Source organism: Xyrauchen texanus, chromosome 33 (genome assembly GCF_025860055.1).
Source record: "Xyrauchen texanus isolate HMW12.3.18 chromosome 33, RBS_HiC_50CHRs, whole genome shotgun sequence".
NCBI classification, from domain to species: Eukaryota; Metazoa; Chordata; class Actinopteri; order Cypriniformes; family Catostomidae; genus Xyrauchen; species Xyrauchen texanus.
The window spans coordinates 23,429,873-23,453,576 of NC_068308.1; the positions used below are offsets into that span (position 1 = coordinate 23,429,873).

General features: G+C 39.1%; 2 protein-coding genes across 2 annotated transcripts; both read left to right on the plus strand.

The window, feature by feature from the left end:
• Window positions 1-2,082: 2,082 nt before the first annotated feature.
• On the plus strand, window positions 2,083-11,956 carry LOC127626676 (myb-related transcription factor, partner of profilin-like). Its single transcript, XM_052102652.1, has 3 exons — window positions 2,083-2,176; window positions 11,063-11,812; window positions 11,928-11,956. The coding sequence occupies exons 1-3, from the start codon at window positions 2,083-2,085 to the stop codon at window positions 11,954-11,956; spliced, it is 873 nt and encodes a 290-aa protein (XP_051958612.1).
• Window positions 11,957-12,539: 583 nt separating this feature from the next.
• On the plus strand, window positions 12,540-13,658 carry LOC127626677 (putative nuclease HARBI1). The gene has a single exon (XM_052102653.1). The coding sequence runs from the start codon at window positions 12,540-12,542 to the stop codon at window positions 13,656-13,658; it is 1,119 nt and encodes a 372-aa protein (XP_051958613.1).
• The last annotated feature ends 10,046 nt before the right edge of the window (window positions 13,659-23,704 follow it).

Genomic DNA, 23,704 nt, shown 5'->3' on the forward strand with positions numbered 1-23,704 from the left:
CATGTGTATGTGTATTTGTGTGCATTAAGATCAAAATGTAGGGAGGAAAAAATAACTTTAACAAAATAAACTTTTTTTTTTTTTTAACAAAAAGTGTAAAAAACAAACAAAAACTCCCACAAGGGGGAATAAACAAACATAAACTATCCCGTAGGGTAAAAAGGTATCCAGGCTGGGGCAGAGGGTAACGGGGAAAAAGGACCGACCGGACCGACAGAATGAGGGAAGATAATCCATTCTGACCGGAACAAGACACAAGACCAACTGAACAAACAGGATTGGAAAGAAAATGAACTGGCACTGGACCGCAAACACGAGGCGACTAAAATAGGGAGACAAATCAACAGATTAAGACATATGCGGCGATGTAGAAACAAAACAAAGCCACATGCTCTCACAAGACAACAAAACACCTGAATGGCATGAGCGCAAATCGCCAAGAGAATGAGGCAATATATGCCCATGCCAACTGTCAAAAAAGATGAGAGAATGTGTAGCAATGCCAAACAAAGCGATGCCACACATTCTCACACTAAACAAAACCTGAGCGTACATCGTGAGGCAAATGCCATGCATGAATGCAACAGGCAACAATACAAGACAGGACACCTGTGAGAGAGTTCGGCCACAGACATATCCGACACCTTAGACCGAAGTGACCGAACCTCAGCACAACACGAAGACAGCTCGCGACCCGGGTGTGCAACGCGAGCGAGATGCGAGGCGCACCCGTGTTTGCGAGAGACAGACAAACTATTGATGAGATGACATAAGCGCGATGCATCCATGTCAATAACAGACAGACATGAAGCACAAGTGTCCGGATCCCGCCACAAACTGAAACTGAACCAGACAGGAAGTCAGCTATTGACATGGGAATACAACCAGCAGGGAATACAAACAAAACCGCAAGCTCACACAAAGACAGACATCAAAACACAAGACAGAAATGGGACGATAATGCCACGGTCCTGCAAGAGGAGCCGTGGAAGGCTCAGGCACTGGCCGTGACAGTGGAATGGCCTCCTTGGCCGTGAACACCAGCAGAGACTGGGGAACAGTATCCTTGTTCGTGAGCACTGGCAGTGACAGGGGAACAGCCTCCATGGCCAGGAGCACTGGCAGCGACTGGGGAACAGCAGTGGGCTAGGCCGAGTCATCCACTTCTGTGTGGGGGGGGTGGGGATGAGGATTGGAAGTCCACCGAGGCACAGGCGTGATGTACTCCTCCGATTTAAGGACAAGCCTGACTGCCTTGGGAAACTCTGCATCCTCAACCCATTCTGGGACAATGGATCTAATGGACTCATTCAGACCCACCCAAAAAAGATCGATTAGGCAGGTCTGATCGTAGCCCAGACCCAAGGAAAATTATAAAAATTATCATCCTGCCGTAGCCCGTAAAGCAGCATGGTGCCCAGTTGAGAACTTTTTTTCCCGCTGGTTCCATCTTGGCCATATTGTAATGTCAGGATCAGAGTGTAGGGAATGAGAGGCTCAGGACCCAAACACAGAGTGAAAAAGAAAAGGGTTTATTTTATACAAAAAAAGGGTAAAAACAAACCAAAACTACCCCATAGGGGAAAAGCTATCTAGGCTGGGGCAGGGGGTAATGGGGAAACAGGACCGACCGGACCGACAGAATGAGGGAAGATAATCCACACCGACTGGAACAAGAAAAACAAGACTGGAAACAAAACAAACTGGAACTGGACAGCAAACACAAGGAGACTAAAATAGGGAGATAAATCAATAGGTTGCACCACGAGCAGGGCTTCCCTGGACAACAGTGGAATGAGTCTGGCCACCACTGGCCACCTTCAGATCTCAACCATTCGTTCAAATAGGTCCAAGAATGCCTCCAGATCATCTTCTGCCCCTTTTCTTACTAGGGCGACCGAAGGCATGGGGGCTACTGTGTCCGGGGTTGTGGCCGGGGCTTTCTCCCGGTGCCGTAAGCTCCGGATTGCCTGCCGGTCCTCTGCTTGAGCTTGGAGCACCTCCTGGAACTGACAATCCTGATCCTTGCAATGCTCAAGCAGGGCCTGATGTTGGGAATGATGCATGCTCGCAAGGGACAGGATGACTTCCGCCAACGGTGAGGACTTCATGTCAGTGTATAATTCCTTCAACTCTTGGGAGAAAGCGGAGCATGGGGAGTTTCAAACTCAAAACGGTAAATGTATTTATACACTCAAATAAAGAGCTTTTCAGCAGAACAGTTCTGTAACACACACAGCTCTAAATCTCGGCTTTCTCTCTCCTCGTCTCTGGCGTGGTCCCTCTTTTTATCGCTCTCTCCAGTGCATGCTGCAATCAGAAACAGGTGTTAGATATTATAATGCTCTTTATTATATTATAATATTATAAATATTCTAATATTTTAATGCTTGTATTGTATAATGCTTACCACTTTCTCTCTCTCAGGACGAACACTCGACCATGCCTCCGCCGCCACACTATGCTTAGATTTAGAGAAAATGGAGTGAGACTATTTTATAATCAACATGTGTTGACAATCAAAAACTTTGAAGCCATTTTTTGTGTGTATCAGTATTGGTGTAGTTACTGCATTTTGGCTGTATAGGCCATTATCGCTGGCCACAGTTCCAATGAGCGATGGTTGAAAATGTGACAAATGATCTGGGACAGAACAACCTGTCTTTTCTGAAGGGGAATGCTCTGTAACAAAAAATATATTGTCTTCCTCGATCCACTCCATCTCTGATCACCACCTGGACCTGGCAGGCACATGTTGGCCAAAAACTAAAAGGATCACCAAGACTTATAAAAACTCTCATTCCTTTTTGCTTTTCTTTTGGACAAGGCAGCTTCTCCTGATGTATGTCAGATGGCTGACACTCATATGTGGTTATAAAGGCCCAGGTCATAAGCCTTTTTTTCCTCCCAGGGGATTTGGCTGGTGCCTTGCGAAAACCTTCCCAATGATAATTTGACTGTTTGCTTTACAAAAGTTTACGAATAGACAAATAATACAGCACTGATTTGTTTCCACATTGAACAGGGTCACATATTGTTATCACATACATATCGTGTGTGCTTGTCTGTTAAGTTTATCAATAAAACTATTATTTATATTGTCAAGCCGGTTCTCGCTTCCTCCTTTCCATTGACTGCTTTACAGTCACCATCCACTTTCAATGAATGGAAAACAGCAACATGAACCTTCTGCTAAAAATCTCCTTTCGTGTTCCATGGAACAAAGAAAGTCAAACAAGTTTGGAACAAAATGATGGGATGTAAATGATGACAGAATTTTTATTTTTGTGTGAACTATCCCTTTAAGTAAAGGGAATATTAGGTATAGGGTCTAGACACTAGACATTAAGTTTTGCCCTGTTACTCCATCTTTAACATGTTTATGAGCCTCTGTTGGGACCACAGTCTTGTGCAACAGTAAACTAGCAACTTGCGTGTCACTCTTGAATGTGCAGTTGGCAGAGTTAGGCTGTTTGCGGCCGGATGAGAGCTCTATTTACAGATGCTCTGTTAGGCCATACCATTTTCAAAATGTTGGATTTTCCCTTTTGCACAGACATGCTATGTTCATAATCATCCACATCAGAGTCACTCATTGGCATTTAGTCATAAAAGTTCCATTTTAGTCTTCTAGTTCTAAAGATAATTTCCTTGTTAAAAATGAAAATTCTATCATTTACTCGCATTCATGTTGTTCAAAACCCATATCAATTTCTTCTGTGGAACACAAAATATAATGTTAGACACAATGTTAACCTCAGTCACCATTCACTTTCATTGAATTAAATAAGATGCAGCAAAAGTGAATGGTGATTGAAGCATTCTGCATAACATCTTTTTTGTTCCATGTAGGAAAGAGTGTCATAAGGGTTTTGGAACAACATTATGGTGAGTAAAAGATGACATGATGTTTTGTAAACTATCCCTTTAAAACAAGATAAACACTTTAAAATACTGGTCCATCATTAACAGGTAACAATGTAGGGACTAATGCATGACTAAATAAATGTACTTGTTAAGGAAAGTGACACGACAAGATATTACTATTTTTTTTGTTTTGACATTTTTACTGGAAAACAAGACAACGTTTTTGCAGTGTACAGTATGCTTGATAAAATTTGATAATGTGATCTTATACTCTGTTTTGGATGTTCTTTCATTTTTCCCCGGTGTTTTAATAATTTGCAATAAAAAATAAAGCCCAGTCTGATCAACGATTTTCAATAAATCTACATTTTAGTTGATATTCCACACCCTGTCACACCTGATTCCAGGATTAGGGAGTAACGGAATACATGTAACGGCATTACATATTTAAAATACCAAATATTAGTAATTGTACTCCACTACAGTTACTATTTAAAAAATTGGCAATCAGAATACAGTTACATTCCAAAAGTATTTTGATTACTTAAGAGATTACTTTTATTAAAAAAAAAACATTTCACATTTAGTCTATTCAGTGGAAAACATTTATCCATATAAATGATAAGATCCAAAGAGCATTTGAACAGCAGTGAAACACTCTGAAGATGTGTTACATTCATAAGAGCAGACCAAGAAGTAAGTTTCGAGCAGTATTGTTTAAATTGCCATGTGAACATTTAGCTTTATGTTAACCTAAAATGCCAATTTCTTGCCATTTTACATGCACCTGTTACCTGTCACCATCATATTTTCTTTATCAAGAAAATCCATGTTGGATCATATATATTTTTTTCTCTTTCTAGTAAGACTTTATATATTAGGGCAAAAATCTTATTCTTGATCAGAATTTTTGTATTGTTTTTCTATAAAAATATCTCAAAATCATTAAAACAAGATCAATTTGCTCTATCTTGCTTTAGAAGCAACACTGCATAAGATATTTAGAGAATATATTGTAACATGTGTATTTTGTCACTGTACTGGCAGTTTTTTTTTTTAACTATTACAGCAGACACAAACAACCTGATGACAGATCACCATAAAAAGGGAATTTCTTTTCATGCCCAGGCCCTGTGCCACAGAACTGGCAAAGGCCACATTGGAAAATAGTTTCCATACAATGGCTCCCATGGGTTTATAAATAAAGCACACACTGAGTGAGTTACTCAAAATCTCCTCCATGAAAAATCACCTTTGACTTGTTTGGAGAGAAGTTGTGTGTGGGTAATAGAATATTGTAAACCATGCTAACTTGTACCATCTGTAGCAATCTCTCTCACTTTCAACTTTTGTAAATCAAGTGTTAATTTTGGTCAGAGCCATGGAGCTAAAGGACAAATGAATAACTGCAGTAACTCAGTGAAGAGTCATTTTGTTCATATTTTCCCTCAGAGATCTATTCAATTTGAGATGTTGTATCTTTGTTTCTCAACAGTACATTGAGACGGTGTGGATACTTTTTGATGTTAGATTTACAATATCGTGATATGTCTTAACCGACAAAATATATCACAAAGCATGGAATGAGAGGAAATGAATCAGGTGGACTTCACAGAAATCCAGAAGCAGTCTAGAAATGTAAGAATACATTTGAATGTGCAGCTCATAGTTGTATTTTTTAACTTACCACGTGTCCCACCGAGAGTGAAAACCACACATTATAGCGACCACGAGGAGGTTACCCTGTGTGACACTACCCTCCCTAGCAACCGGGTCAGTTTGTTTGTTTAGGAGACCTGGCTGGAGTCACTCAGCACGCCCTGGAGTTGAACTCACGACTCCAGGGGTGGTAGTCAGCGTCTTTACTTGCTGAGATACCCAGGCTTACTGAGCTACTCAGTAAATGTACCTCGCTAACCTAAAACTTTAACCAAAACCTAACTAATAGTGTTCTAAAGGATAAATGAGAGGTGAACACTAAACCTATTTGCTATACCTAAACGATAGCAAATTGACATGAAAAGCATATTTAGTGAAGCAATCATGTCATTTCGTGTGGTTTCTATGGCACTTTCATTTCACTTTCACTCTGAGCTTCCTTGGCAGGGCTTGAGGCTTTTTCCAAATCAAAGCTCCAACACTCTATCAGGTGAGCTAGAGCTGAAGCAAATCCTGATGGAATACCTGTGTTAATGTAGGTGGGTCTGTAATAAATAAATAATAAATTTATTGTTTTTCAAATGATGAGTTACAGTAAAAATTTTTTTTATATAATATCATAGCAGTTTGTGAGTATTAGTGTGAAAATAAAGTCATAAACAGCCATAGTATCCGTGATTTGTGTGAAAGTGAGTAAATGCACAGTTGTTGTAGTGCCTCTAGGGTCAATTTCACCAGGAAACTGCAACAAAACATAGAAAGCGGCACGTAAAAGTCAGTTTGCAAAAATTTTGTTATTGTATTGTTCAGTCTATGAGACTAGCCAGCCAGACTGAATTACTACAACTACAATAAAACTAACAGTCATAGAGTGAAAGCTAATGAAAATTAAACTTAATTGAAATTATAACTAAATAAAAATTTCCAAACTATAATAATCCTAACATAAAAGAGCGGACTGGAGAATCTTCTCTCCAGATGTGTTCCATCTCTGGAAGACCTCCTCTCCCCTGACCCCATCACCCTCCAACTCCCTCCACTACCTCTGATGTCACAGGCCATATAAACGCCTTTCCATATAAATATTATTTCAAAATGGGATTTTATTACCTTCCCATGATGCACTCTTTGTCAGATCTATCAGTGGACATCAGAGAACACCATGTGGAGATGAAGAACAAAGACTTAGAGTGAGCTGCAGGAATATCAGTGAATTGAGCCATTACAAACTATGTGTAAGGTATTAATCCTAATAACAATAATTAGTTAGATAGATGAGTGTAGTGACAATATTCCTGGACCATAAATTATATGATGCAATGCCAGCCAAATCCAAAATTAATCTCACAATTTAGTGATTTGTCTGAATATGACGAACAAAGCTATAATTGCTAAACAAGCAAGTTTTGGTTCGTTTCCTTGGTCACTATTTGGTTCCCTGTACATCCTGGGAACATTAGTTTATGGTTATATAAAATAAAAATCTAAGAACATGCATAGAATGTAAGAATCAGTTCCCCCTAAAAATAACCAAATGAAAACCATACACTAACGTTTGGGGAACATTCTGTTTTTGCTGGGATGTGGGTTGACCAGCTTCACCAGCTCAGTTTGGGTGGTGAACTTCATGGATATGGAACCACCAGCTAGACCAGCACCAGCATAATCCAGCCTTGACCATCATGGATTTACTACTGGTCTTGGACTTTTCAGTATAAATTGGTCAATTAGGCACAATACATTTCTGCAGAAGATCTCAGAGGTTAGCCATCTGGATTTCCCTTTCTATCATCCCCAAAATTTACAACCCCCTTCAGTGTTGAACCATCTAATATATCAAGTTGAGTTCGAGTTGATCCTTTTTGTACACCAACCTTTGTCTTTTCTTCCAAGAGTTCATTCTTCACACTGTAATGCATTAAACAAACAGGCCTTAAAACCGAGGCAGTCATAGGGAAGTTTGCAGTCTTGATACTGCGTGTGCACAGGATGCTGAGGAAGAAAAATATGAAGTCCAGACCTCTGAAAAAGACCCACATGGGAGATCAGGCAGGGGAGGACTCTGACCCACAGCCTGTCTAATATCCAGTTGAATTATCCAGAAGAAATATTTCAGAGCTCTGCATGTGTGTGTATGTTTGGCACAGGAAAAGAAGGGGGCAGGTCAGTGGAAATATATTATGTAACAGACTCAAGGGACACAGAGGAATAGGAGGTCATAGGAGGGGCCAACAGGGCAGCAGTAGGAGTGAGGGGGAAGGGAAACTAAACGCAGAGCTCCTGTGACACCTAAACTTTGTTTTATTCTGCTGCACCAGCACATTAGCCCTAAAAAACTAGCTATTGTAAACTAAAGCTGTTCTATTAGGAAAAGAAATGTCTATGCAGCCACCAGCATAGCAAAATGAGCACAATGTTCCTGTTTACAAATGTTCTGGGCAACTGGGTTTGCATGCTCCAATCTCTTTTTCTCTTTATTTAAGCAGCAATTCAGGCTTTTATTCATCTTTTCGCCAGTGTTCCTTACAGGCTCTCTCTCTCTCTTAGAGAAACCCAAAGGCTTTCATAAGAGCTGTTGCAGCTGTTTGTCTTCATAAGACTTGACATCAAAAGAGTCTTTGGGAGCTCTTTTCTCTATTGGAGGAGAGAATGGAGCATGCAGGGGTTTAGGGCTACATTCCACTAGATCATTGTTCCCAGAATGCTCCTTTATCTTCAACTTGGGGGACCCAGCGGAAAGGGTGTTTTAATCACCTTGAATCCCTTTCAGAGAAATAGCATAAGAGCCAATGTGCACATGCACATGTGAGAGAGAAAAGGAAGAAAGAGCGAATTGGTTTCATTCTCTTTTTATTCCATTCAGGTAGCACAGCCATAATTCTACCAGTGGTAATAGCTAGTAAGTCTTGCAGTAGAAGTGATACCTAAAGAATAGGAATGTCCTGATACCATTTTCTGGAGAACAAATTAAAGTAGGGATAGTTCCTTTTCGGTACTCACCAATACCTTTTTTTATTATTTGTTCTTTATTCCGTATTCAGCAGTTTATAAACATTTTATCAAAATGGGGTCTAATGAAATTAATTAATTAAAACTAAACTCAAATGAAAATAAAACATAATATTGTATTATTCTTTCTTTAGCAGTCCACAAATAGAAGAATTTGTGTATTGGTGCCAAAATTTCGAAGCTCCAAATATCATATAGGTCAGCATAAAAGTAATCCATGTGACTGCAGTGGTTAAATGAATGTCTTCAGAAGCAATTTGATAGGTGTAGGTGAGAAACAGATAAATATTTAACAAAATACTATACATTGTCATCTCTGCTCAGTCAATCTCCACCTTAACTTTGGCTTTCACATTCTTCTTCTTGTGTTTTTGTGATTCACATTCTTCATGCATCTGCCACCTACTGGGCAGGGAGAAGAATTTATAGCAAAATGTTGCTTAAAGGGATAGTTCACCCACAAATGACATTTTTCTCATTATTCACTTAAATTTATGCAATCCTAGATGTGTATGACTGTCGTTCTTCAGTAGAAAACAAATGAGGAAATTTTAGAAGAAGATACAGCTCTTCTTCTTTGATAATTAATTTTTTTTTTGTTATTATAATTTTTATTGATTCCATCCACAAAAACCAATAAACACAACATAAAATACGGAATCAGTTATATAAGTTAAACCCTGAAGCTCCATTCCCCAGACTCTGAATTAACAAGTAGTACACTGATGCCTCATGACCTTTTCCAAAAGCAGTAATCACCACTTCTAGAGTATCTGCCCTTTTAGGGGGGTATGCTACTCCTAAAAATAGTACAGAGCAGGTGGCGCAGCTGTTAGTACCTGAAGAAATGAGATCTAGGAATCCTGAAATGTTGAAAAGCCGTTACTGGGCGGTACGCAGTCAGAGCCAACGCTTCAGATTTAGCCCAATTAACTCAGGAATAAGGAATTGATAATTCTGTGGAGGCAAGGCATAGATCTAGTGGGGTCAGAGACGAATAATAAAATATCATCCGCGTAAAGTAAATGCTTATGCACCACACCTCCCACCATCACCCCTGGAAAATCCTCTTCCTTTCTTATAGTGGCTGCTTATATATCTAGCCAGAGTTTTCCTGCTTTGTCCCCCATCTCAAAGTATGACTGTCTTGGTGAATGAGGCATACTGTATGATCCGACCCCTAAGAACCACCTAAAGTGCCTCCCAAGCCACACACGCAGAAGATACTGAGGACCAGTTTGTCTCCATATAAACATTGATTTTGACATTGACAGCCTTTAACATTTGTTGGAATTCAGGATTTTGCAAAAGAGATACATTTAAGTGTACTGTATGTGGAAATATCTTAGTCTCAGATCACGCCCTGGTGGTAAGTTGTTTCCAATTTAGCAATCCCAAAAAAAAAAAAAAAAAGACTCCTCCTAATTTTAGAAAAGTGACCTTCCATCAATGTAAAGGTTTCTTGAAGGAGTATCACTCCACAAAACAAACTCCAGCCACTAGGCGAAACCAACACAAAAAGAAACAAAAATGGCACCCAGCTTCCTCAGACAGCCAGAGTAAGTACAGCGAGTCAATCCAGACACACGAAGAACACCAAATGGCTTACTCACTTCAATGTTTTTATGAAGGACAGTGCTTACTTGGGGCATAAAAATACTTTACAGCCATCCTTAGTATTTACACTCAGTTCGGCCGTGAACATCAGTGCAAAAGAGATCTTCCGTTTATGTAAAAGTTTCTTGCATTCCATACATCGATCACGTTTCTCTCTTGTCGAATTTGCTAATCTGGGAACAAGAAAATGTTGTGATTCTTACAAGAAAGCTTTCCTTTGCTCCTCGCCTCACGTAACACAAGATCTTTATCGGATGATCTCAGGAATTTGGCCAGGATTGATCGGGGACTCCCTCACCGGATCTCAGAGCCAGGACTCTGTGAGCTTACTCGATATCCAGCTTATGGCTTGTTATGTCGAGCAGACTCGGGAAGAGCTCGTCTACGAATTTCACCATATCTCTGCCATCCTCATGCTCAGGAATTTCAACAATGCGGATGATATTCTTACGGCTCCTATTCTCAAGATCTTTAAGTTTTTCAAGAATGTGTTCCAAATCAACAGCAAGATCTTCTAAATCAGCAACAACTTTCGTCAGCATCACAAACATGCTGGGCCGGGTTCCCCAATAACGATGTATCTTATCTCTTAAGAGTGCTCTCTACGTGCAAGGTTACGAACGCTCGCCGCAATTCCACGCTGTTTCCCAAAAATGCACTTAACATGAACGCGCGAGAACGCACTATAAATGCTACTTAAGAGTTGCTGTCCATTTGAGAAGTGCTGAAATATAACCTTATATGGAATCGTATTCTGAACGTTTAACCTAATAATTGTCATCTGTTGTGGATTAGCAATCATGACAAGTCTATATAAAGCACCTACCTAATACAGGCACTGTCAAAATGGCTGAACAAAAAAAATCAAGAAAAGATACCTTTCAAAAAGATGGAATTAATGTTCTTTTAGAGGAGATAGAGCAAAACAAAGATGTTATTTTTAACAGATTTAAAGGACACCATACAAATAAAGAAAAACAAAACATCTGGGAGGACATTGCTACCAAACTAACTGCAACCAGGGGTGTTCAAAGATCAGGGAAGGAGGTCCGCAAGAAGTGGCAGGATTTTGCAAGCCTGGCAAAAAGGAAGAGGGCACTGCAGAGGATTGCAATTAAAAAAACTGGTGGTGGGACCAATGAGTCCCCCCTTCTCACAGCAGAGGAAGAAAAGGCATTGTCAATACTTGGCACAAGTGCTTCAGATGGCATTAGTGGGGGTATTGACATCCATGGAGGAGTAGGGATAACTCAACCTGAGCCTGAGCCTGAGCCTGAGTCAGGTCCTTCATGCTCAGAGGAACCATCAGTTTCATCTGCCATCTCCCAACACCTACCATCTCCTAGTCCTCCAAACAACCCTCCCAGGCCTCAGCCTCCATCTTCAGTGTTCCAGACTGCAGCCACAACACCTCAGCAATTTGAGAATGTCTGTAGCTGTAGTCAGGACCTAGTGCAGCTGGAGAGGGAGAAGCTAGATGTCTTGAAAGACATTAGGCAGTGCCTTCAAGAAGCCAATGAGAGAGACAACAACTTTCAACAGCAGCTCATTGAGCTCAAGAAGGCCAAGCTGGCCTTAAAAGAGAGGAGGCTTGCACTAGAGGAGATGAGTTTTGCAAGGCCCTCAATTTCTGTGCCAATTATCTTGCCAGAAGACACAGGTAATGTGATTTATTGTTCAATGAGGATTCATGAAGTTTCAGTCATTTCTTGTGCAATGTGAAATGTTTTCTATATGTAGTTATGACTCATCCCACTGTACAATGTCTTTTGCAGGTCATGGGGAACTGAATAGCCCAAATTAATAAAACTATACAATGTTTTTTATTAATAAAGCTAGATGCAATGTTTTTTATGTCCATGTGTTTGTTGAACCATGCACACATGGCCTAAGGCCATATGAAATACTATAATAATTGTTATGAGTTCTTCCAAGTGTTTCTGAAGTAAATGGCTAATGGTTGATGATTATTTTCAGACATAAGCATTTAAGTTTCAATATTATTGATATATAAAGTCTATATATTTAGCGTGACAAATAGCACAAATATACGTACAGTATTTACTACATCTAGCCAATACATTTCTACAGGTATAGACAAAAAAGACATGTTTTACCAGTACTGTTCTATGTATACATATTTATAAGAAGCACAAATTTTCATCATTATGAACAGAGGATAGATTAAAGGAATATGTAATCTATACAATTTCTAAGCATGCCACACCTTCACTTTCTTCAGTGTAGGGGCTAATGTCATTACTGAAATTGATGATAGGCAGTGGGATATGTGAACATTATCACAGCCTGATAATCATCACATGGTTCCTTCAATTAAGCTAGGATTAGTATAGAGTTTACACCTCACTAGACTTTCAGAGGAAATCATGGCTGCACTACAACGTGTTCTTCAATTGAGGGTCAGAGAAAGACAAAGACAGAGACGACCACGAAGTAGATTGGTGACTTTAAATGCCTTCGTCAGACAGCATCAAATCCCCTTGGATATCCTTGATGACATGGCTATAATTAGGCGATACCGTCTGCCAAGAAGACAAATAGCCCAACTGCTAAATAGCATTGGACCTCAGCTGATGCGTGCCACCAGGAGAAATTTTGCCTTGTCCCCTGAAGTCCAACTCCTATCAGCCTTGAGATTCTCTGCAACAGGCAGTTTTCTCCAGGTACTTGGTGATGGGCTTGGACTAAGTAAGTCATCAGTTTCAAGAGCTGTTCAAGCGGTCACCAATGCATTACTTCCACTTGCTGCAGAACACATTAAATTTCCAGCATCAAGACAGGACATCACAGAAATACAACAGTATTTTTTAACACATCATCACATCCCACAGGTCATTGGAGTGATCAATGGTACCTTGATCCCGATCCTTACACCATCTGTGGATGGCCATGTATATATATGCCGAAAAGGCTATGCAGCTATCAACTGCCAGGTGATCTGTGACCATAAGGGTTTGATCACAGACATTGTGGCAAGGTGGCCCGACTCCTTCATATTCACCAATTCATCTGTGGGTCAGGAGGCAGAAAACTCACAGGGACAGTGGAGGCTGCTTGGGGACAGTGGTTACCCACTGAGGCCATATCTCTTCACGTCTGTGGCTAATCCTATGAATAACAGGGAGACAAATTTCAACGAGTCACACCGTGTTGCACGTAGTATTGTGGAACGCACAATAGGGAGGTGGAAGATGCGCTTTCAGGCAATTCACCAGTCCAGCGGTGGTCTTTTGCTTGCTCCACAAAAGTGCTGTGCAGTAATAATAGTAACAGCTATGCTGCACAACATTGCAGTGCAGATGAGAGTGCTTTTACTAAACAGGGAGGAAGATGAAGAGGTGGAGGAGATGGAGGAGGTGGAGGACGAAGATGGCATGGGACCACATGACCAACCAAGAAATGCCCAATACATGGCTGGTTTTCATGCACGTCAGCAAGTCATTGACAGATTTTTTGAAATCATCCCTATTTTGGCCAGTCTTTGAAGCATATTTTCCACATTACTTATTTTATGAATTTTTTTGTTAATTCATATCATTTAGATGTGTATTTCTATTATTTTCTTCCCTTTTTAATTATTTCATTTATAAATTAATTTAAACAAAACACGATTACAATAAAGTACAATCACAACCTTATATTATACTCACGTTGCAGTGTAATATGTTAAATCTAGATAAAAAGTGTAATCTGACGGTTGTCCTGCAGGAGACCTCATAAATCTGTCTTCTTACGATGCACTTGGGGATTAACGATTACTCCAGAGCACTCGTAGTTCTACGAAGATTTTCAAGTGCTACTTAAGTTACGATGCTTTTGGGAAACAGACCATAATATTAAGATCAGACGTACGATCGTTTTTGCGAACTTCTTAGGCTTACGATGCTTTTGGGAAACGCAGCCCAGGACAGTTGATGCTGGATTTCTCCCACTGCACTGTTCAAACCGAGTCCCCGGTCCGCAGGCCCGTCAGAGGTTTCAGCTTGAGCGCATAAGTGTCTTTTAATATCTCCAGAGCCTGAGAATTTTGAATTTTTTTACATATTGACTTCAAAGAGCAAATATGTAGCAGGGTGTATCAAATCTCACCACATTATAAGACAAAAATAATTAAAAACTAGCAAAATGCGCAGAGCTCGTCGCCTACAGGTCCGCTCCTCGCATGGCGTCACCTGACTCCAATTAAAAATGTTTAACTTAAAACGAAACTTCCATCTGGGGCTCTGAGATGGTTTGAAATGGCTGAACTCTCGAATGACGTTCGTTCTTCTGTTGTAAATAACTCGCATACATGCTTACATAACACTTCGTGTCAGCTGCTGGCAGGAAGCACTTTTTGAAAGTTAATAATATTTTAATTATTGATTTATTTTTTACACAAACGTATACATTTCAGAAGACATTAATCAATCGACTGGAGTCGTGTGGATTACCTTTATACCATCTAAATATGACTTTTGGTCTGTCAAAGTGCTGGCACCTGTTTACTTCCATTATAAGGACCTGACAGAGCTCTATCTTCGTATAAGAAGTTTTCTACTGAAGAAAGACAGTCATACACATCTGGCATCAGGGTAAGTGAACATTCACCCATTTTTGGGTGGACTATTCCTTTAAATATTGGACTTTTTCTCACCCACACCTATCATATCACTTCTGAAGATATGGATTTAAGCACTGGAGTCTTATGGATTACTTTTATGCTGCCTTGAAGTGCTTTTTGGAGTATCAACATTTTGGCACCCATTCACTTGCATTGTATGGACCTACAGACCTGAAATATTTTTCTAAAAATCTTAATTTGTATTCAGCAGAGGAAAAAAAGTCATACACATCTGGGATGTCATGAGGGTGAGTAAATAATGAGAGAATTTTTGGGTGAACTAATCCTTTAAGAACTTTTATACAGAACTTCACAGCACAATCCAAAATACGTCATTGGATTTATTTTTGTAAATCAAGTGCTGCAAAAGAGAGCCTCAATGATGTTAGATAATATTGCTTGAAAATAAGATAATTGACCCTTTGGTAAGCCCTGCCATAAAATTGCTTCTGACCAATCCTGTTTTAGCAACTGTTGCCTTGCCGCCATTACCCTGACAAGTGTTTGCCTTTTTACACTGGGAGCCTATGGGAGTAATGTGTGTTTGAGAACTTTTAAACAGGATTTTATATAAACAATCAAAAAAAGTACAAAAGTACAAAAACATTGTTGCCCAGAGAGGATTTCTTGTAAAAAAAACAAAAAAAAAACATCTTTAAATAAATCTGGAGAACAGCATGGTGTGGATTAAGCTGTGTCAGCCCTCATTTCCAAATGAACATATAACATCTGCAACGACATCTACATATGCTCCAAGTTAAATTAAAGCTAATAACTGAATGTTAATTTATTTATGGATTGACTCAAGTCATAGTAAAAGTGGTAGTAAATAAAGAGTGCACAGCATCAAAAACAATTTTGTTTTACTAAAAAACTTCAGATAATATGCGTCACAATGTCACTCTTCATTTCAGCCAACGTAAAAATATTATCCATTCTGTTTATGAGAATATTTAGCCAAAAACTGCATAGTGTACGGCAATCTCCCATTCATTCCAATGGGGAGTTCTGCAGAGATTGTTGAAGCGAGCAACCGTAAACAAGGGGGGTGGAGCTTAGCGAAGGGTCAATTATTATTGATTTATTATTATTATTAATAGTAGTAGTATTATATTAATATTACAAAACTACAGCAGTGATATATTTCTATTATGCTTTTTTCCATTTAAAATGCTTCTACTTTTATTTTGGTAGAAGCTTTTATTTTGGAGTAAAGCCCTTTCAGTTTCTGTGTGTTTTTTAGACAACAGCTTCTCACTTCTGGAAAAGCAGGTCGCTACGTGACCCAGGGCTGCGTCCGAAACCACGTGTATGAAGGTACCTCTGAAAACTGGTTTCAGACAAGCTTCCTAGGCAGCACCACGTCACATCATAGCTAGGATACCAGCATTCATTCAGTCCAACCAAACCAAAAGGTCTAATAATCTAGAACAAATCAAGAGAGTTTTGGTGGTAACCAAGTGTATAATTAAGGTATCTCAGTAGACAGGATATGACAAAAACATTGCATTCGGACGTGTCTTGGTCCATTCTTGTCTCCGTATACAGCCTCTGAAGGCAACATTTTCCGGTTTTCTGACACAGCCCCTGTGTGATTCTTAAACCACAACTGCCTGCTATTTCATTAATTAAATATGAAGTCTGTATGTGCTACACAGAATATAGTGAATTAGCACTCTGCTCACTGTCATCTGCTACAAACCTAGAGTGCAAACTTATGATGGTGTTTTAGAGCTCCTTGGTATGAGCAGCTGGCTTCATATTTACATTCAAACATTCTTAAAACAAGATCTGTTTACTTTGAAGCATTCAGCACATGCAAACTATTTATGTATCCCATTAAATTGCAGCCTTTGCAGTATAATAATCACATTAGGAAATAATGTGATTTTACTTGGTGCACTCAAAGTTTCTGCAATGACATTTGTACATCAATGTGACATTGATGGTATCGGTTCTTGGTATTGGAGCATTATTACGAGCACGAATACAAGTACATGAGTGCAGTATTGGTCCCGATTCAGATACCAGTATCCTTATCGGGACATCCCTACTAAGAACGTATCTTTTCACCGCAGTACACACTCTGACAGTGTAGTGAGCTTGTCCTGATTGACCGGTTTTTGTTACAGCTCACGGTAATGAAGCAATTACACAATTATAATTTTTTTTTCCTTTCAGCATCAGAGATTTTTCTTCTCAGAGAAAAAATCCTTTCAGAGATTTTTATTTGTGTGTGAGTGTGTGTGGGGGGAGGGGGGTGACATGTCTCAGCTGGTTGGATGATGTGACTGTTAAGAACAGGTGTGGACATGCCTGTTACTTTAGGATCAGTTATAAAGCTCTTTCTACATACTACATATCATTCCAATTCCAACCAATCTCAGCTGTCCCAGGGTTGCTCCAATGGTTGTTTCTTTGTTTGCAAGAAGTGTCTTGATCTTTAGAATCCTGTGAATGTTTGTTGCAGGAACATCGTGCAGCGGTGTCATCAATCTATGGTGCCAATAGTTGTCCATGCACTGAAATGGTGTGGTGACCTTACCAGGCTTTAAAACTAGCTTAACCAACCTCATAAGAAAGACCATATTGGTCATCTTGCTGCACCAACTAGGTTTTGCTGGTGAAAAGCATGGCTATGCTGGTTCAACAGCTTGACCAGCACCAAACCAGAATAAACCAGCCTAGCCCAGCATGGGAATTGCATTGTCTTTGAAGGAGGACGGTTCGGTCACATTTTCTTTGCACAGCAAAATTCCACAGGCGAAGAAGGTGTGGACGAAATGTAAGCGAATGTGAAACCTGCAAAAACAACCTATAAAGTAGCCTCTTTTTTATGCTGCACTTTATATTCCAAGAGATTGAAGTTAGAAAGAACCTCACCAGTCAAGTGTATTTATGTACGAAGCCCTGCCCACACAGAGGTCAAAACCAAGCAACTTTCAAACATTTTCGTTTGGTTCAACAAACTTTAACCCCACGCAAAATTCGTGTTGGGAAATTTCTTCACCACGGAAAATCCATCAGGCAAAATTCCTGATCACGTGGATTTCCATTGAGATGTGTTTCGGAGTGGAATTTCTCTATGCAAAGGTTAATGTGAATGAGTATTTAGTCAAGAAAAAATTCAGAATTCTGATTCAAACAGTAAATTCTTATTGAAACCCAGTAAAATAGAAACTGGAGCTCAGGGGCCCCAGTGTTCAGCTTCCTTTGACAATACTTGTCCACACAGCCTGAGGCTTTGGGGCCCCTGGCAGTCCAAGGCACTGGTTCATTGCAGTCCTGAAAATAACTGTGGTGTACCACTTTGGGCCATTGCTTCAGTGCAATTCCATCACATCAGTCCTTTGTCCCAACTATCACCCCAGACACTGACAGATTCAATACACCTCCAATAAACAGATTAAAGCACAGCGGTCTCAATCATGTGATGGCAATAGAGCAATGACAATGTCTGTCTTTAAGTTAAACTACTTAATTTTATCCCTTTCACCTTGTTTAAACTGTCATACCAACATATGGATCTGTGTAATGTATGTGACAGTAGGTGAAATGTTGACTGGGATCTGTGTTCTAGTCCTTCTATCTAAGTTCCACTGTCAAAACTTGACAAGTGTCATACACACGGACTTGAACCCACTTGACACCACATTTGAGAGGACTAGTCTTGTGTTTGAGATTCAATGTAATGATTTTATGATGTAATGAATAAATAATTTTAAAACGTATATTATCTCAGCATACCAAGCTAGAGTTAAAATCTCATGTCGTGTTAGCAAGGCCGTCAACATCTCTAGGGATTTTCAAGGGTAATTCAAAGTTCCCCTGTGCTCTCGCATTAGAAAGAGTAAAGAACCCTCTACTGTATGGGGCTTTTCTCCTGGTGGTGGAGGAGAGGAGGTGGGGACACACTTTCAAAGACTCCAATACAGACATCTGCAATCTGTCGCTTCAAGCAAACTTACCCCCTCGACCTTCTTTTTAAGCAAAAACCACTGCCAGTGAGGAGGAAGCAAACCCAATCATGAGTTCCCAGCGCTTGGCAGCCAGCACATTCAGAATCTCCCTGTGTCTTTTGTGCCTGGTCTTAAAAAGGTTTCTTTTTTTTCTTTCCTCTTTCAAGCTTTAAAGCCTTCCCTCTCTTTTCTCTCTGTTTGAACGAGGGCCTGGTGGAGTCATGGGTGCGGTAATGAACTGCATGACAAAACTGTCATTAACATTTCCAGTGAATGCACTGCCTGTTGAGTTATTAAGTTATTCAAAGATTCACATAGAGCAATTACTTGAAAACACTTTTTCAGTGATGAACATGTTTTCAATTACTGTGTTAAAAGTTATTTAATATATTTTTTGGGGGTTCAAAATAAAATATGTCATATAGTGTAACCATCCGGTGACAAAAAAAAAAAAAAAAGAAAATGGGGAAATTTCTTTTTTTTTTTTTTATAAATTATGTTGAAAGGAATAGCATTAGTAGTGCAGAATATTTGATTTTTTATTTATATTTCTAAAAACAAAACTTGAAAAATATGTATGAAAACTTAAAATTGTGTACACTCAAATATTAAAGGTGCAAATAAAGTATTTTAATATCTTTTACTTGATGGTTACACCACATGACATTTTTAAAGTAATTAAATAATTATTTTGTAGAAAATGCTATAAATGCTTTTTAAAAATACATGAAACCAACATGGATAAAATTATAGATTGTTTTATTTTATTTCACCACGGACAGTCTTATTTGTCAATGACCTTGTGTGATATAGTTCACCCAAAAATTTAAATGTTGTCATAATTTATTCACCTTCATGTTGTTCTAAACCTGTATGAATTTCTTTCTTCCATGGAACACAAAAGGAGAACTTAGAGTGACAGCCTCAGTCACTATTCACACTCATTTTATGATTAAATTATCCCAGTGAATGGTGACTGAGACTAACCATTCTACCTAATATTGTGTTGTACTGTAATTCTTTACAAACATCAGATACGTTAACACGCTCTATCAACCACTGTTTTTATTAGAGTCCCTGATTTATCTAAAGCTAAAAGAAAATTGGGCACACCAGTGGTCCACAATGCCAACTGGGTGCACAAGGCCTTGGCAATGAAGCCTCATGGGATTGTCCTTGAATGTCCCACAGGCTGTCATGGAGACAGACATGCGGGTATTTACAGCTCGCTTTCTCTTGCCTCCTGTCCCAGCTCCTGCTGTCCAGTCCGGGGGTGGGGGTGGATGGTCAAGGCTTTTGTGGTCTGCATTCTGGGTTTATTTTCCCCTCATTGCTGTGGTCTGTGTTGTGAATCTCATTTGGTGGTTTAACGTTGGGGTCTTTACAAGGCCCATCTGGACAGGTCTACAGACCAATAAAGCATCAAAAGCAGCCTGATATAAATCTACCATGAGATCCACTGGTTTGGAACAGGTGTGGGGATGACACACCATTGCTATGTACAAGGAAACATGAAAGCCCATAATGATGCTATGGACACTCAATCTGGCACAAAATGAAAGAGAAACACAATCAAACTGTCTAAATGAAATTACTGCTTACACAGTAAGAACACTAAACAGTAAAACTGATTATTTGTAAAGTTATATAATTTGCCAAAATAAATTAACAAACATGAATCTGAAATGTAATTGGAGGTTTCTAAACAAGTGCTAGCATGGTTTTACCCAGATTCTTCCTAAGGGGTGCCAAAAAGTCATAATAATACAGACAATCACTGTAAAACAGGTTCTACCAAGATCAACAAGCTGGAACATGCAGTCTGTGTGAATTTTTGCGAATGCTTCATGAATAATTTCACACATTAAAAGGTAGGTGTTGTAACTATCATCACACACAGTTTGGCTATAAGAACAGACAGAATTTAACTGACACAATCATTGGAGGAATGAAGAATTTAGGTCATGTTAGGATACATCAAACATCAAAAACAAAATATGAGAAACTCAAATGTGATAACTTACATCAAAAGTGGCATATACTCACAATAAATGAGGGCCTTATGCCTGCCAAGGATACCTCTTAATTTTTTTGTCTTCAGTTTATTCAACCCAGCGTCGTGACAAGTTTTAATGATAAAATGAGATGGCAAAATCGAGAGAAATCGTTTGTAGAATCGAAAGTTGGCTCACACCAAAGCATATGACTTTAACTCCAAAGGAGAAAAATAAATGACCAATGAACAATGCTACTATGGTTTGTCCTATCCCTAACTGTATGACAGCCTTGTAGCTTGTACGTATTATAAAATTTGCCATAAAACTGTTGAAATTCTGTCATTATTTCTCTCCCTTATTCTTGTTCCAAAATCATATGACTTTCTTCTGCGAACATATAAGGATATGTAGTAGATAAGCATATAGGATATGCAGTGATTCTCAATTGGGGTACACCCATACATTTTCTTTCTTTTTTTTAAATCACAAACAATAGGATAGCAAATAACATCATTGACCTAATTAGTAAAATTTGGGCTAAGTAAGGTACATGCTCGAACACAAACACGCACGCAACAAATGCCCATTAACTATTAACATTTGTATCCTAAATAATCAGAAGGAATATAAGATTGTGCATGCACAGCTAAATTTGTTAAATAGATAATTTGAAGTTGCAGCACCACTACTTACTGAAGAGATGTTAATGTCAGCTGAAGTTTTCATTTCAAACAAAATCCAAAGACAAATTCTAATGAGGCATTGCGAGTATTACGGCCCTTTCGGAACTGTGATCCTGAAGTGAGGTCCACCAAACAAAGAAGTTTCCAATTACAAATATTTTTTTTTTTTCAAATCAAATGTTTTAATGTCATTAATTAATATTAGAGATTTGTGGTGTGTTCAAGGCTGAGGAATATTTATAAAAAAAAAAATGTTTTAATGCCTATAGAGAAAATCAATAAGGAATATCTCGTGCTTTTCCAAGGGTACTCGGCCATTCCCTTGGATACTCTAGCCCCCAAGCACCTAAGGGATCGACTCCTGTGCCAAGATCCTTTCACTGGTTGTTGAGAGTAAAAGTTTATTTCGACTCATTCCATTTGATGCATGTACAAAGATAAGATTCATGCAATCCATTTTTCATGGATAATGTCTTTTTTAATATCCTTTCTGTTCTTTACAGTCAGTTGATGATAAAAATAAAAAACGAAAGAAAAACATTTATTTCGAAAGAAGCAGTATGTCTTCACTCTCATTAATATGCGCTCAGCAAGTAGTCTTAAAGAGACAGTACCGTTTTAGCACTTTTTCTACTTACCCATGTAAACAATACAAACGTAGACCTAACATTAATATATACACTCACTGAGCACTTAATTAGGAACACTATGGTCCTAATATTGTGCCAGAATTGTAAGCGCAGCATAGTTCTAGCAAGAAAACTATCAGCTGTACATCATCGCACCATTAGCTGGGTAATTTCCAGCCAATCACATGTAAGCCATTGCTTCATAAGACTGCTCACAATCTATCACATTGCTGTTCACATATCAGCATGCTAACACAGCTACCTCCACCACCCCACCACCACCAGTTGAGTCCCATCCAGCATGGGGGTAGGCTCCTCGCCCCTGCCTCCTATCTCCGGCAGGATATGTCGGTTCCGAGTACAACTTCTGCGGACCGCAAGATGGGTCCTACGTCAAAGAGAGACATTACTTTTCTGATTTATATTCATCAAATAAATTTCATCTAATATTTCACTCAAGTCTGCGAGTCTTCCTGATATAAGTATTTATTTAGTGTAGTCAACCTTGTGGCCTATGGTGGTCAGATTATAAGGACTTTAGGTGTCACTAATGTAAACTTCACATGTGGGATACTACAGTTCCATGTTGTTGACAATGATGTAAAACCTCTATTGGGCCTCAGAGACAGCGTCAAATTAGGCTTTGTGCATCTTGGCCCGAATGTGCACGATCTCCAACAAGGGGACCCCGAGCTCACAGAGTATAAAGATCTCTTTGACTGCAGCACCATAGGCAAACTGCCTGTAGTGTATCACATGCGCTTGGACCCCTCTGTGCACCCTACAATATGTGCTCCCAGACGAGTGCCATTGGCAATGAAAGACAAAATAATCAATGAACTCAACAGAATGACTGAACTGGGAGTCATTAAGTCAGTTCAGGAGCCCACTGAGTGGGTCTCGTCTATGGTGGCTGCACGTAAAAAAGATGGTGCCGTAAGACTGTGTATTGACCCTGTCCACCTCAACAAAGCCCTCCTCAGGCCACATCATCCTATGAAAACAGTGGAACAGGTGATCGCTGACATGCCAGGAGCCAAGGTATTCAGCATCCTTGATGCCAAGTGTGGGTTCTGGCAGGTGCCACTCAGTGAGGAGTCATCAAAGCTACAGAATATTTACATATAAATATAAACAAATATAAATATATAAAAACATTATCTTAAACATACCTCTTAAAGTGTGGATCTTTGCAGATATTTTCAGATTAATTGCTCATATTTTCACTCTATGAGAGTTTGTTGCATCTTTATATCTGCAGTGTTTTCATTTCTTACCCAGATTATTCTTGAGAAAAGATACAAGTCCTATACTTTGACATGCACTGCTTCTGCTATCCTTTAAACAAAGTAAGCCTTAAAGCCTCAAATAGCCATTTGCATTTTCAATAGCATTTTATCAGGTGTGAGCATTATTCAGCAAGCGTCTTCATTATTCAGCAAGCCGCTAAATTTATACTTAATATGTTGTTTTTGGTTGTCACCATTATTGTAATTTATATGTCAAATAATGAGTCCATGAATTAAGGGTTAAACAGGAGTTTACAGAAACTATGCCAATGTATATGCAATTTCAAAATAGAAGTCATTGCATGATTTCAAAATAAAAGCCATTTTTTTGTTATGACCGTACAAATTTGATTGAATTCCTGCTCTGTTTC

Bases quoted from the DNA above. Each gene is read 5' to 3' on its own strand.
- LOC127626676 (XM_052102652.1), top strand. From the start codon at position 2,083: ATGACTTCCGCCAACGGTGAGGACTTCATGTCAGTGTATAATTCCTTC. The intron at 2,177-11,062 runs GTAAATGTATTT...ATGTTCTTTTAG, and splicing joins GGAGTTTCAAACTCAAAACG to AGGAGATAGAGCAAAACAAA. The intron at 11,813-11,927 runs GTAATGTGATTT...TGTCTTTTGCAG, and splicing joins TATCTTGCCAGAAGACACAG to GTCATGGGGAACTGAATAGC.
- LOC127626677 (XM_052102653.1), top strand. From the start codon at position 12,540: ATGGCTGCACTACAACGTGTTCTTCAATTGAGGGTCAGAGAAAGACAA.